This window comes from Zosterops lateralis (assembly GCF_965231275.1).
Source record: "Zosterops lateralis genome assembly, chromosome: 2".
NCBI lineage: Eukaryota > Metazoa > Chordata > Aves > Passeriformes > Zosteropidae > Zosterops > Zosterops lateralis.
The window spans coordinates 103285049-103299355 of record NC_139763.1 but is presented as its reverse complement, the minus strand read 5'-3'; the positions used below and the strand labels follow the sequence as shown (position 1 = coordinate 103299355).

Below are 14307 nucleotides of genomic sequence, written 5' to 3'. Positions count from 1 at the left end.
AGGGAGGAGGACACCAGCCTTCCCCAAAGCCAGAGGCAGCACTGGAAGTGGGATAGGTGCCCTCACTGTCAAAGGGGAAATGAGCTGCATCCATCCTCAGCTGCATTCCCCGGATGCTTGTGGGAAGTCCTGGGCTCCCCATCCCAGGACGTTGGGCTTGTTTGCACAAGGTGTGTTTTCTGGGGAAAAGCACATTTCCCCCCAGTTTTCCTCTCCCCGTGGAGGCTGAGGGAGCGGGGAATTTCACAAGGGCACCGAGCCATCGCCAGCCCAACCCCACAAGCCCGGGCAGCCCTGGGATGCGAGGGATGGCTCCAGCCTGGCTGTGGTTGCAAATATTTGTGTCAGATCCTGCCAGAGCCCATCTCTCCCATGGCTGCACTGCCCAGCTTGGCCGTGGATCACGCCAGGATCAGTGAAAGCCCGTGTTGTCCACTGCAGCAGCATCCAGATGTCTCATTCCACTTCACCATCCGTTCCGTACAACCCAGACCCTCTCACGGCATGTTTGGGCACCTGCTCAAGGAGGTGACACTGGGGACCCCCCCGTAGGGAGTTCCATCATCTGGGCAACGCCTTCGGCACCTCCTTCCCTTCCAAGTCCACCGAGACCTATCACAAGCCCCCAGAGAGAAAGCAGGGAATAATTCTGGAGGGCTCCCAGGGAAAGGAAGGGTCAAGCCCATCATCCCGCCGAATCCCAGCATCCCAGCGCTGTTTATGCATCTGCCGTTCCATACTCAACCCTTCCCCCTGGGCTTCTTTGCCTTATTGCTCTTTAATAGCCCTGCTCAGGAAGCGCGGAGCCTTGACCGCCTGGTTAATGAGTACGGGAGGCACCAACCCCTTCGGCTGCGACCCGGTGCCGCAGGGAGACCCTGTCCCCTGCACCCAGCGCCAGGACACCCCAGCCGCTTCCCGGTGCGTGGGCATCCCACCCCGTAAATCCCAATTTCGGGGCTGCCGGGAGCCCCCCGACACCCGCTTTGATACAGATGCTCGCCCAAGATCCTCAGCCAGATGTTTGCCCGGGAGCCCCGCACGCTGCCACCCCCCAGGCCAGCTGTTTGTCCCCCCTGCCTGTCCCCAGCCCAGCTGTGAGCCCTCCCGCAGGTGCCGGGGCGGGCGGGGCGGCCCCGGGGCGGAGCGGGGCGGCTCCCAGCGCTCCCAGCCGCGGGCTCCCGGCGCATCTCGCTGCCGGTAAGTGCCGCGAACGGAGGGAACGGGATCGGCGGGACCGGGCCGGGATGGGACCCTAAAGGGTTCAGAGTGAACCGGGCTGGTTGGGACCCTGAAGGGTCAGAGCCGGGCGGGCAGGGTGGGATCTCGGTGGGTCAGAGTGGATTGGGCAGGATGGGGCTGGAGCGGGCGGGATGGGGCTGGAAAGGACAGGGTAGAACCCCACAGGGTGAACCCGCTGCCTCCCGGCGCATCCCGTACCGGGAGTACGCGACCAGCCGAACCGGGAAAGGATGGAATTCAAGTGTGTCAGAGTGAAGCTGGGAAGGACGGGATGAGACTGGACCGGACAGGATGGGACAAAACAGGGTTAGACCCGACTGGGTAAAATGGGACTGGGCTGGAGAGATGGGAATGGAGCGGGCAGGAAGGGACCCGACAGCCAGGATGGGATTTTATTGGATCAGAGCGAACCCGCTCTTTCCCGGCACGTCCCGCGGCCCGTAAGTGCCGCCACTGGGGAGGGGGGGACGGGACAAGCCGGACCGGGGAAGGATTGAATGGGATCCCAGTGGGTCAGAGTGAACCGGGCAGGATCACACTCGAGGGGATAAGGCTGGACCCGTCAGGATGGGATCCCACAGGGTCAAACCAAACTGGGCTGGATGGGGCAGAGTGGGCAGGACTGGACCCAAACAGATCCAATTGGACTGGGGAGGATGAGGCAGAACAGGGGAGAATGGGGTCAGAGCCAGAGAACATCCGTGCTTCGGTGGGATTTAGGGTGATCCCAGTGCCACTCCAAATGGAAGCTGCCGGACTTTGCTCCTGGGGAGGTTTGGCAGCTCTTCCCATGGAGCAGGGCTCAAAATCCCACCGTGATCCCCCTGGAGGGGCTGGCACAGGGTGGGTTCTCCCCTGTCCCTCTGCTCCCGTGCTCTGGGGTGCACCCGGGACGTGCCTGCATCCCTCAGGCATCCATAGGGATCAGCTCCGTGCCAGAGGCTGTTTTGCACATAGATGTGCTTAAATCTGCTCGAGGGACATGGTTTTTCTTGGGACTTCTGCTGTGGGTGCTGGAAGCTTTGCCTCTACCTTTTATATATATAAGTATGTATTTGTGCATATATACATCCAGAGGTATAAATATATTCCCATAGATGAAGATGTCTGCATAGACATGTGTGTAATATAAATATATTTCTGTATATATGGATGGAGTTATGTATCAACATGAGTGTGACTCCATGTGCTCAGGGACATATATTTGTGTATAGTGGTGTAGAAGTTTATGTATGTGTGTGTGTGAGTGGAGAGATATATATTTATAAATATGTAATGTGTGTGTGTGGAGAGCCATAGATATGGTTGGATCTAGTGAGATTTATATGTAGAGAGATGTGCAGAGGTGTATTTATGTACAGAGGTGTATATTTGTATTTGTGTTTATGTATAGAGATGTATATTCGTATTTGTTTTTGTGTCTGTGTTTGTATTTACATGTATAGAGATATAGGCCAGCTGAGACTGGGAAAGATCATTGCACCTTCTCTGTCCCATTAATCATCCCTTTCCGGCAGGGAATGGCAGCCCAGCTTGTCCAGAGCCTCCCTGAGGTGCTGATTTATGATGGGGCACCAAGTTGTGGGAAGATGAAGGTGGTCACCCAAGGACAGGCTCTGCCACCACCCTGTGCCCCATTCCCAACAATCCATGTTTAGTACCCCAAATTTCCCAAAGCTGTCCCAATTTTCCTGCATGGTTACAACCTCAGGCTTCACTAAATGGAGATTTCCTTCAAAACATCCAGATGGCAGATATTTTATCCAACCAGGAGGTGTTTGGGGATAAGGATGTGGTAGCTTTGGCCAAGTGACATGCAGGATGGAGCATCCCCCTTTCATGCTCTTTGAAATTCGCTGAGCTGGAGCTTTCACTTCCACCCAGGCCAGCTTTCCAGCCCTGCCAGCGAGCCACAGACACCAGAATGGGAAAGACAAACCATAGAGGAAGATTTCCAAGGGAGGAAGTCCTCCCCCACATCCTATGCAAGGGCAGCAACCTCCAAAAGCTTTTCCCACTGTGTCCAGCTTGCAGAATCCCCCTTCAAATCAATAGCAGGGTGTTAATTAAAGCTAATTCCACTGGAGAAGGGCTTGCTTTGAAAGCAAAGAGCTTGCAGGGGGCACGTGCAGGGGGAAGCTCACGGCTGCTGGTGGTTGTTTTTAATCTCTTCCCCACCTGGCCACAGAGCAGCCCCACTTCTCTCTCCTGGTCCTTGTTCCTCCTCTGCAGGCACCTTGAACCTCTGGGATGAAGGTGACCTCACCCTGACCCCTCCTAACACCACAGGCACCCTGAAAGTCTCATTTCCCAGTGGCTTTCAGCCAGTGCCCATCACTGTGGTGGCAGGGCACCAGCTCCTATGGATTTGGGAGGTGCCAACCTCATCGCCCCAAGAGCTGGCAGGGATTCCCATGATGGGGTTTTGGGGTGAGAAAAGGGACTTTTGGGACAATCTATCTGGGCAGACAATGAGGTGGGAACATGCCCTGGGCACAGAAACTGGTTGAGGCTGAGGGTCTCAGTGTGGTTTCATTAATTGGTGGGTGCTGGCAGACTGTGGCTGGGGGCTATGGGCATCTCCAGGCCCTAGATACAGTTGGGATGGGGATTCTCCAGTGTCTGGCTTTTCCTTGGGATCAAGAGGGATTTTTTCTCCTGTCCTCCCACTTTCCTATCCCTCCAAATCCAGCCGCAGGGATCTCAGTACTGTTTGCTTCTTACAAAGAGGGGTTTTTTTTCCCTCATTTGCCATTTTTTCTTTTTTTGGCTGCTCCTCCTTTTTTTGGGTGCCCTCCATAGGCAGCCTGTGTCATAGGTAGCCTTGGGCATGGCCCTTAGTCAACACCTCCAAGGGGCGTTTTGGGGGGGGGGGGGGAAATATATTAAAAAGGAGTTTAGGCCGTACTGGTTTACTTCAAACTCAGTGTCTGTCCCTCAGTTTCCCTTGTTTTACTGCAGCACCTGGACAGCTGCAGCATCTTGTCCCTCTTGGACTGTGGCAACAGTGCCAGGGGACTTCCCAGTCCCCAGTGTCTGCCCACACTTGGAAGGAGCCAAATAAGAGGGAAGTAAGGCAAAAATGGAGGGAAGACTCAAAAAATGAGGGGGAAAATTAAAAAAATTACATAAAAGACCAAATAATTCATAATGGTCCGAGCCAGCCACATCCTGGCACCCACGGGCAGGAGCATCCCCTGCACTGGTGGCATCTGTGCCGTGTCACAGCCGGGCAGTGCCACACAGAGCCATCCCAGGCAGCAGCCCTATGCCCACCCTGCCAGCTGGGTTTCTGTTCCCCCTTTCCCTGGGGAAACGCTGCTGCCCAGAGGAAAGGGAAGTGCTGCTCAGTGGGGCAAGCACAGCACCCACAAATGGGCAGAGAGGGGGGGCCCAGCACCCCGGGGCACCCCAGCAAGAAAAGGCACCCCAAAGTCCCCCCCTTTCCCAGCCACCTTGTCCCCAGCATCCTTGGCTGCACTCCTGTGAGTACACAGGGGGTTGGCAGAGGTTCCCGTGGGTGCTGCCCCAACCCTGGGTCCCCTGGGAGGTTTGAGGGGTCCCGGGGGAGCTTTTGGGGGGTCTCGGGGAATAGGGAAGTTCAGAGCCTTGGAGCATTTATTGGCTTGGAGGTGGGAGAGGTGAGTGCTGGGACTGCTCGGGGTGACACTGGGGTGCAGTGGGGTGCTCAGTGAGGTACAGGGGGGCTCGGCAGGGTTTAGGGGGGCGCAGTGGGACACTGTGGGGTGATGAGGGCTCAGTGAGGGGACAGAGGGGCTCAAATAGGGTGTGAGGGGATGAATGGGGGTGCGGGGGCTCAGCAGGGTACCGGCGGCTCTCCCGGGCCGGGCACCCACGGGCGGAGCGGCGGGAGGAGGCACGGCTGGGGCGGGGGGCTATGGTGGCTCAGGACCACATCTCTCCGCTGCTCTCAGCCTCCGGGGAAAGCAGAGCCTCCTCCCCTGCTCAGAGCAGTCCAGAGGACACTGGGTGGGCTCTCTGAGCCCACTAAACTAAAAAAGCTCTGGGGTGGTTGTCACCGGTGCAGTTACGGGTCGGAAGTGCCCGCGAGGGTCGCGCCGGGCTCGGTGCCGGTGGCATCCCCGGGCTGAGCCCGCTTGGCTGCAGGGCTTTGGCACCCCCTGCAGAGGCGCAGGAAGCCGTGCCGGCGGCTACCGCCGCATCCTGCCGCGATTTCCTCTGCCGGAGGGGGATGGCAGCGGCTTGGCCTTGTGCAAACCTTTCTGTGGGGGATAAGTGCTGTGGGAAAAGTGGAGCTGGGATGGTGGCGAGTGTGGCCACCACGCTGTCCTGTGCGGTCCCACTCACTCTGTCTTCACCTTCCCGTTAGACCCCTAAATCCATCACCGTGGCTTGGAGTCAATGAATCACAGAAGGGTCTGGGTGGGAAGTGACCTTAAAGATTCCTTCCAACCCCCTGACATGGGCAGAGACACCTCTGTCCTGTCCAACCTGGCCTCGGATACTTCCAGGGATGCCACAGCTTCTCTGGGTAGCCAGCTCTGCCAGCCTGGCTCCAGAGCAGAGGGGCTCCAGCCTGGAGCAGCTCCGGGGCCTCCTCTGGACTCTCTCCAGCAGCTCCAGGTCCTTGTGCTGCTGGCCCAGGGCTGGGGCAGCTCTGCAGGTGGGGTCTCACCTGAGCTCAGGGGCACAGGGGCAGAATCCCCCCTCTCCTGCTGCCCACGCTGGGGATCAGCCCAGGGCATGGGGGGTTGCACATGACTGCACATGGCTGGGTCATGTCCAGCTTCTCATCCACCAACACCCCCAAATCATCCTCAGGGCTGCTCTCCATCCTCTGTGGACACTGGGAACACTGGGATACTGCAGGCCCCAAGCTGCAGAACACTGGTCCAGGTTCATCCTGTGAGGGCGTGTGTGACACCACGCAGAGGAGTCACCAGCTGTCCCCTCTGACATTCACAGGTGCTGTAGAGGGGCCACACCAGCAGAGGGGACCCTGATGGCTGGGAACACCACCATGGCCAACCTGACAGTCGTGAGCACCGGGAGGAACTCGTGCACCTACCAAGAGGAGTTCAAGCAGGTGCTGCTGCCCCTGGTGTACTCGGTGGTGTTTGTGGTGGGGCTGCCCTTGAACGCCGTGGTCATCGGGCAGATCTGGCTGGCGCGGAAGGCGCTGAGCCGCAGCATGATCTACATGCTCAACCTGGCCGTGGCCGACCTGCTCTACGTCTGCTCCCTGCCCCTCCTCATCTACAACTACACCCAGAAGGACTATTGGCCTTTCGGGGACTTCACCTGCAAGTTCGTGCGCTTCCAGTTCTACACCAACCTGCACGGCAGCATCTTCTTCCTCACCTGCATCAGCGTGCAGCGCTACCTGGGCATCTGCCACCCCCTGGCCTCGTGGCACAAGAAGAAGGGCAAGAAGCTGACGTGGCTGGTGTGCGCGGCTGTGTGGTTCATCGTCATTGCCCAGTGCCTGCCCACCTTTGTCTTCGCCTCCACGGGCATGCAGAGGAACCGCACTGTGTGCTACGACCTGAGTGCGCCCGACCACTCTGCCGCCTACTTCCCCTATGGCATCACCCTCACCTTCACCGGCTTCCTGCTGCCCTTCGTGGCCATCCTGGCCTGCTACTGCAGCATGGCCCGCATCCTGTGCCAGAAGGATGAGCTGATCGGCCTGGCCGTGCACAAGAGGAAAGACAAAGCCGTGCGCATGGTCATCATCGTGGTCATCGTCTTCTGCATCAGCTTCCTGCCCTTCCACCTCACCAAGACCATCTACCTGATCGTGCGCTCCTCTCCCACGCTGCCCTGCCCGGCGCTGCAGGCCTTCGCCATCGCCTACAAGTGCACGCGGCCCTTCGCCAGCATGAACAGTGTCCTCGACCCCATCCTCTTCTACTTCACCCAGCGCAAGTTCCGCGAGAGCACCCGCTACCTCATCGACAAGATGAGCTCCAAGTGGCGGCACGACCACTGCGTCACCTACGGCTCCTAGGCAGGGACAGTGCCACCTCAGTGCCACCCAGGCACGGAGCGATTCCGGCTGTGAGCTCCACGGAGCAGAGATGGCCTCACCGGGGACATGCTGGAGGAGAGGAGGATGGCATCTCCCAGGCTTTCAGCAGCCTCAGCCCATCTCCAGCCTGCAGTGGTGCAGTATTAACCCCAACACAGCTCCAGCGTCTTCTCCCTGGCTCGGCTGCTCACTTGGAGCAGCTCAGCACCTTGGTGGTCAAGCCACCGATGCAATAAAAATCCACTGGGACTGTGGAGAACAAGATGGGACCATGGAGGACACATCCCTGGCTCAGGATGAGCTGCTGGGGGATGATTTGTCCTCATAGCCAGTTAAAAATTCCCTGATAGGGACAGCATGAGAAGGCTGGGGAAAGTTTGATTCAGCCCATACCATGGGCCCGTGTGTTCCTCCAGCTCAAGACAAGTGTCACAGGTGGTTTTTGTGTAACCCTGGGACATCCCTATCCCCCAGTGCCTGGAATGAGGACAATACCAGGCTCACTGGTATTGCTGGTGCTGCAAAATGGGAGGAGCACCCCTGGACAAACTGGGAACAGGGAAAGGGCAACGGGAACACTCGTGCTGGACTTCCCACTGAAGCCATGCCCATGGGCTGGGTTAGGCACAAGCCAGCAGCAATGTCACCTGCATGGGGACCTTCATGAGTCCAGGTCCCTGCTTAGCCCAGCACCCCAAATCTGGCCCATGCTGGTGTCAGTGGTGCCCTGCTGTCACCTTCTAACCAGGATCCACCACAATCAGAGCGGGCAATGTGGACACAGCGCCCAGAGTTGGGAGATGCATGCCACAGAGAACTGCTGCTCAGAGTCCTGGCCACGTCACCATACATCCCACAGCTGGCTTGGCCTCTCCACAGGGTTGGGGATTGAGCTTTGCTCCCACAGCCTCTTTTGGGATGCTGCTCTCTCTCCCTGCAGTGAGGAGGGATTTGCCAGGTGGATGCACCACTCATCACTCTGCAAATCTTCTCTAACATATAGGATGTATAGAATTAACTCCCTGCTCTCTCTCAGATGGGTGTATACACCCACTGTATGTACAGACATAGAATATATCTGAGCGGAGGGAGCTCTGTGGCCCAGCACAGGCTCTGCAGTGCAGAAATTCTCTGCCTGAACACAATATATGTATCCATACAGTGTATATATATAAATATATAAATGTGGATAATTGCATTTTTCATGTCTGTTTGTAATAATCACACCTAAGCGGATTTAAGTAATTTGCCTCAAATCTCCAGGGTTGAGCACCCCTCCAGCTTGGCTGGCCAAACGTGCAGCTCCATCCTGACCTCTCTGCAGGTACACAGCCTCTCCTTGGGCACCTGGCCACACAAGCATCCAGTGCTGGCAGTCTCAGTGTGTCTCCTCGCTGTCATGAGGATGAGGAGAGCGTCCAGAGCAGTCAGAGGCTCTTGGATGATACTCAGAGATCTCAGCATCACAGCTGGGCTGGAACAGAAAGGGATCCTGCAGCGGCATTAGCTCAAACCACCTGGTTTTGCAGGAGCTGTGTCCCTGTCCTGACAGTGACAATGACTCTGGGGCACAGAATGTGATGGAGGAGGCAAAGGCAGCCCTGTGCTTTCCCTTGGTTCATCCGCGCCCAAATCCCCTCTGATGCATCTTTGGGGTCCTGCAATGGAAAGGCAAAATGCTGGGGGGGCTGCGAAAGCAGTGGCTGGAGGGACAGCCCCAGCCTGATGTCCCTATCTCTTCCCAGACAGCAGGAAGTGGACGGGGTGGGAGGGCCGGGCCACGCCATCCGGACCCAGGAGAGGGCGCAAAATATTTAGATTTGGAGAAATCCGTCTGATCTGTGGGTGTCCACCTGGCTCCAGGGAGGGAGGGAGGAGCCCTGCACCATCAGAGCACCCAGCGCCTGGATAGGACCCATGGGAGGAGGTGGCCGGGAAAATCCAACTACAATAAAGCTCTGGGGGAGAAAAAATTAATCAACGTCCAAAAAGTCTGGTGATGGCTGCAAGGGGTGCATGGGCTGAGGTGGTCACATCCAACAGCCTCAGGATGATGTTCCTGATACTGGAATCTCTAATTTGGAACGTTTTTAAGAGGAGGGGACACACAGAACTCTCTTTGGATCTCACCATGTCCTGCCCTGCCCTGGGGTCCTGCCAGCAGTTCCCTTGGCACCACCATGCCTGGAAGCCAGGGTGATGGGAGTAAAGGGATGCCTTAGAAATGGGGTGAATGCTTCAGCAAATCTCCTTCGCTTGCCAGCTGCTCAAAGCTGAGGAACAGCTCCTACAGAACCCAGGGGGGATGAAACACATGGCTCTTCCCAAAATGCCAGCTGGGGGGGACATCGTGGGAATGTCATCCATGCAGCCAGGAGACACCCAGGCCTGGGGGAAGCAGGGAAGCAGGGCGGAGGGTGGGAAGGGAAAGGCAGGGAAGGAATACTTGCTGGGGTGGAGCATCTCACGACATCGCTGCGGGCGCTTTTTAGGTCCTGAAAAATGCATTTACAGGAGGTGTAGGATTTTTTTTTTCCTTCCCCCTTTTTTTGTGCCTCGGGGTCAGAGCCAGCAATATCTTCTACATGGCCAGGACACCTCTCCAGCCCCATCCATGTCTCCAAGGCCACAGCTCACCCACCAGCCGTCCCAGCCACCTTCATTTTTCACATCCCCAGCAACAAATCTGCTGGCTCGGGGGAAAAAAAGGGTTATAGGCTTCAAATAGCAAGCGCTGACAAGCGATGCTGAAAACCCACGAGAAAGTCTGTTCACGGGGCAATGCCTCACTGGAGAGCTTTGCAAGTTGGGAACAAGGTGTTCTCTCTTCCCCAGGATGAACTGCAAAGCAGGGTCTGGAGGAATCTGGTGCAATGGGAAGAATCTTTCACTGGCCCTCACATTTTTGATGATTTATCCTGTTTCCCCGTAAAAAGAAAAAGCTGGAAAGGGATGGAGGGAATCACAGAATGGCTTAGGTTGGGAGGGATCTTAAAGACCATCTAATTTCAACACCCTGCCGTGGGCACCTTCCACTATCCCAAGGTGCTCCAAGCCCTGTCCAACCTGGCCCTGGACACTCCCAGGGATGGAGCAGTCACAGCTTCTCTGGGCACCCTGTGCCAGGGCCTCCCCACCCTCACAGGGAAGAATTTCTTCCCAATGCGCCATTTAAATCTCCCCTATTTTAGTTTAACGCTGTCCCCCCATCATCCTATCACTATCTGCCCGTGTAAAAAGTTGCTCTCCCACTTTTTTATAAAAGATAAGGGGGATGAAGGATGCTGAGGGTGGGGGGCATGTGGAAGAAAGGATACAGGGGGTAAGGAAGGATGCAGGAGGGGGATGAAAGATGCAGGGGAGTGCGAGGTGCTCCTTCTTAGCCTGGGAGAGAGAGGGCAGCTCTTCCTCCCCACACACACATCCCCTAAAAAAAAAAAAAGAAAAAGAAAAGAAAAATAAAAAGAAAAAGAAAAAAGAGAGAAGAATTAAATAAATAAAATTTAAAAGGGAGCAAAACTTCAACCCTCCCCCTCTGCGGGAGCAAACCCCGCCTCCGGGGAGGAAAGTTTATTTGAATGCAACAAATAAAAAAGCAGGGGGTGAGGGAGGAGGAAAAGCCGAAAAAAAAAAAAAAAAAAAAAAAGAAAGAAGGGGTGGTGGGGCGGGGGGGAGAGAGAGAAAACAAAGCGGGAGGGATGCAGCCCGCCGGCAGCCCGGAGGAGGAGCGGGGCCGGGCGGTGCCTGCGGCGGGGCCGGGGCCGGGGCGCGGCGGGGCCGGGGGGCGGGCGGAGGCGGCGGCGGCGCCGGGGGGGCACCGACAATGGCGGAGGGGGGCAGCGGCCGGGGGGTAGCGGCGGCTCGGTGCCTCCTGCCCGCCTCCTCCCCGCCTTCCTCCTCCTCCTCCTCCTCCTCCTCCTTCTTCTTCCCGGGTAGGAAAGTTTCAGCGCCGATCGCGGAGCAGCAACCGGGCCGGGCTTTTGGCAGCCTGGCCCCGTCGGTACGGCAGCTTTCGCTTCGTTTCACCGAGCCGGAGCCGCCGGGCCCGGTTCATGCCGGGGCTCCGCCGCCCTCCCCGGCTCCACCGCCGCCCCCGCCGCCGCCGCCGTCGCCGCCGGGCCCGGGGTTGAACGCGGAGCCGCCGCGCTGGCCCAGCGTCCCGGCGATGCGGAAACTCTTCGGGGAAAGCTGCCGGCAGCCGACGGCGGCCGCCGGGAATGGGATGGGGAACGGGAGCGGGAGCGGGAGCGCCCGCGGAGCTCCCCCGCCGCCTCCGCCCCGCAGCCGCGTCCCGCACCCGGCGCTCCGCTCTCCCCGCGGAGCTCCGCCGGAGCCCGGCCCGCATTCCTGGCATAACTCGACTCGACCGCAACCGCCCTCCTCCTCCCCGTCGCCCCGCTCCAACGGGGACGACGAAGCGGCGGCGGCCCGTTCTCCCCGCGCCTCTTGGGGCGGCGAAGGCGAAGGGCAGAGCGCTGCCCCCCGGCCCCGCGCCGCGCGGAAGAAGAAGGAGGGCACGGCGGACGGCGATGCCGAGGCCGAGGGCTGCGCTAGGGTGGTCCCCCGCCACCCGCTGCCCGTGGTGGCCCGCGTCTCCAAGGTGAACATCCTGCCCTTCGGCAGCCCCGGCGGGTCACGCAGCAGCAGTCGTTATTCCAGCACGGAGACGCTGAAGGAAGAGGAGCAGTTCGGAGTCTGTTGGCCTGGCCAGGGAAGGACTCTGCAGGCAGGTTACGGTATCTATCGGTCACCCAGTTTTGGGGCCAGCGATGGCCTGGCGTGGGGACAGCCGGGGGTCCGCGTCCGCCCCAAGCTGCCCCAGAGCGTGGCCAAGGCAAAACCGGACTGTGGGAGCGAGAGCCTGCAGCAGCCGGGACTGGAAGGGGAGAGGGCCAAGCACCGCAAGTCCTTGTCCAACCCCGACATTGCCACCGAGACCCTGACTCTCCTCAGCTTCCTCAAATCAGACCTCTCGGAGCTGAAGGTGAAGAAGAAGGGGGTGAGGATCGGCCTGGACGTGGGCTCTGATGGATGCTCCGGCCTTGCCAGCCCCTCCCCGGGCAGCTGCGGTGCCGCTCATCCCCAAAACCGCTGGGCACCGGGAGAGCGGCCGACGCTCAAGGACCTGACGGCCACTTTACGTCGTGCCAAGTCCTTCACCTGCTCCGAAAAATCCGGCACACGGCGGCTTTTCCTACAGAGCTCCATGAAGCAGAGCTCCTCTGAGCTCCTTCTGGCCGCTACAGACAGCCAGGACCGGGTGGCTTCAGGTGGAGGACAGCAGGGGGATGAGGATCCTGTCCCCATGGTCATCCAGGACCAGTACATTCAGGAGGCGAGGCAGGTGTTTGAGAAGATCAGCAGGATGGGTTCCCAGCAGGACTACAGCTTTGCCGCCGAGCAGAAGGACAGCGGAGGTGTGGAGGGCGCCGAGGTGGTGGCACCGACGGGGACGACGGACACGACCCTTCGGGGACAGGTGGAGAGCACGCGGTGTTTGAAGGACGTGGACTTGGAGGAGAACCTTGCTCACAGAAAATCTGTGGAGGAGCTGTCGGGTCACGAGTCGAACGTGATGGACGAGGGCATCGTCACGGAGCCAGAGCCCATGGGGATGCCCTTCCAAAACCTGCGTGAAGCTGTGGACGCCTGGATGCTGCCCAGTGCCACACCGGCAGCCAGCGGCTCTGAAATGCCACTGCCTGCTCACCCGGCGGCAGCGGCCGAAGACCTTCCAGCTGGCAAACCCGAGACGCCCAGCACCCCTGGCAGCCTGCGACGCCGACGTAAGTTCCCGTCAGCGGGCGCCAATGGGATGGAGGGTGGCAGTGAGGGTGGCACCGAGCCCTACCGCTCCCTCAGCGACCCCATGCCTCACCGGAGATGCTCGGTGGTGGAGGAGGCCAAGAATTTCTCTGTCGACAGCAACCTGCTGGGCTCGCTGAGCGCCAAGGCGGGCATCCCCCAGCCCGCCACCATCGCGGGCAGTGCAGGCAGCGCAGGGAGTGACCTATCCCTGGGCAGCGATGGGCCCCGGGACTACAGCAGCCTCATCCGCACCATCGTCAGCCAGCCCGGCGCCATGGCCAAGCTGGGCGATGACAAGGCCAATGGCAAGACCATCAAGAAGAAGTCTCTGAGTGACCCCAGCCGCCGCAGCGAGCTGGCGGCCGGCGCCTTCGAGGGTCCCGGTGAGGCCATCAGCGAGCTGGAGCCCAGCATTCCCCCATCCAGCAGCGAGCCCATCCTCTCGGCACAGCTGGCAGCGCCAGGCGCCAGCCGCGGCTACGGCTTCGACCCCAAGCTGGCCGAGGTGCTGTCCCCTCGCATCGCCCGCCGCAGCTCCAAGAAGCGCTCCAACCGCGCATCTCACCAGGAGAACCAGCCACCCCCGGCACCCGCCTCCCTCGCCAAGAGCCGCCCGGCCACCAAGCACATCCGGCACACCAGTGAGCCCGCCACCTTCGTCCCCATCACTGTCCCCGAGCCGCTCGTCCCCTCCAGCCACCACGGCCACCTCCCTGCGCCGGCTGCCGGCCGCTCACCTGGAAAGTCCTTCCCGACCCTCCAGCCTCCTTCACTGGAGGATGTCACGAAGCGGTACATGCTGGCCCTCAACTCAGGTGACACATCCCCTAGTGCCGGGGATGGATCCCGCTCGCCACCCGCTGCCCCACCACCCCGGCTGCCCCGCTGCTCACGACTGCCTGATGAACACAGCCCCAGGACCAAGCCACAGGTGGTAAGTACCCATCCATCCTAAAAGCACCTTTGTTTCATGGGCTACGCAACCCATCCAAAGCAGTGGTGGCCTTGGGTGTCACGTGTCCCTTGTGGTGGACAAATTCCCATCAGCAGAGGCACTGCTGGATGGCCAAGAGCCCTCCCAGCCCTTTCTGGTGGTCCCCAGGGGATGAGCTCTTGTTTGTTGAGGCAGGGCTCTCCCTGATAAAAAGGTGATTTTTGGATGGGAAAAAGCAGCCTTCAGGTTAAATAGCACCAAGTTTGGGTGAAAGAGGATTTAAAAAAAAGCAATTTTATGTTCATATATA

General features: G+C 59.1%; 2 protein-coding genes across 2 annotated transcripts in view; both read left to right on the top strand.

Moving 5' to 3' along the window:
• Positions 1-6193: 6193 nt before the first annotated feature.
• P2RY6 (pyrimidinergic receptor P2Y6) lies at positions 6194-8400 on the top strand. Its single transcript, XM_083881675.1, has 2 exons — positions 6194-7586; positions 7815-8400. Exon 1 carries the CDS (start codon positions 6227-6229, stop codon positions 7232-7234), a length of 1008 nt encoding a protein of 335 aa, XP_083737801.1. The 5' UTR covers positions 6194-6226; the 3' UTR covers positions 7235-7586; positions 7815-8400.
• A 2008-nt stretch (positions 8401-10408) lies between these two features.
• ARHGEF17 (Rho guanine nucleotide exchange factor 17) overlaps positions 10409-14307 on the top strand; it is a 31543-nt gene continuing 27644 nt past the window's right edge. The window contains exon 1 of the mRNA XM_083854831.1: positions 10409-13997. Coding sequence (XP_083710957.1) covers positions 11079-13997 — 2919 coding nt within the window. The 5' untranslated portion in view covers positions 10409-11078. The remainder of the gene's footprint in view (positions 13998-14307) is intronic.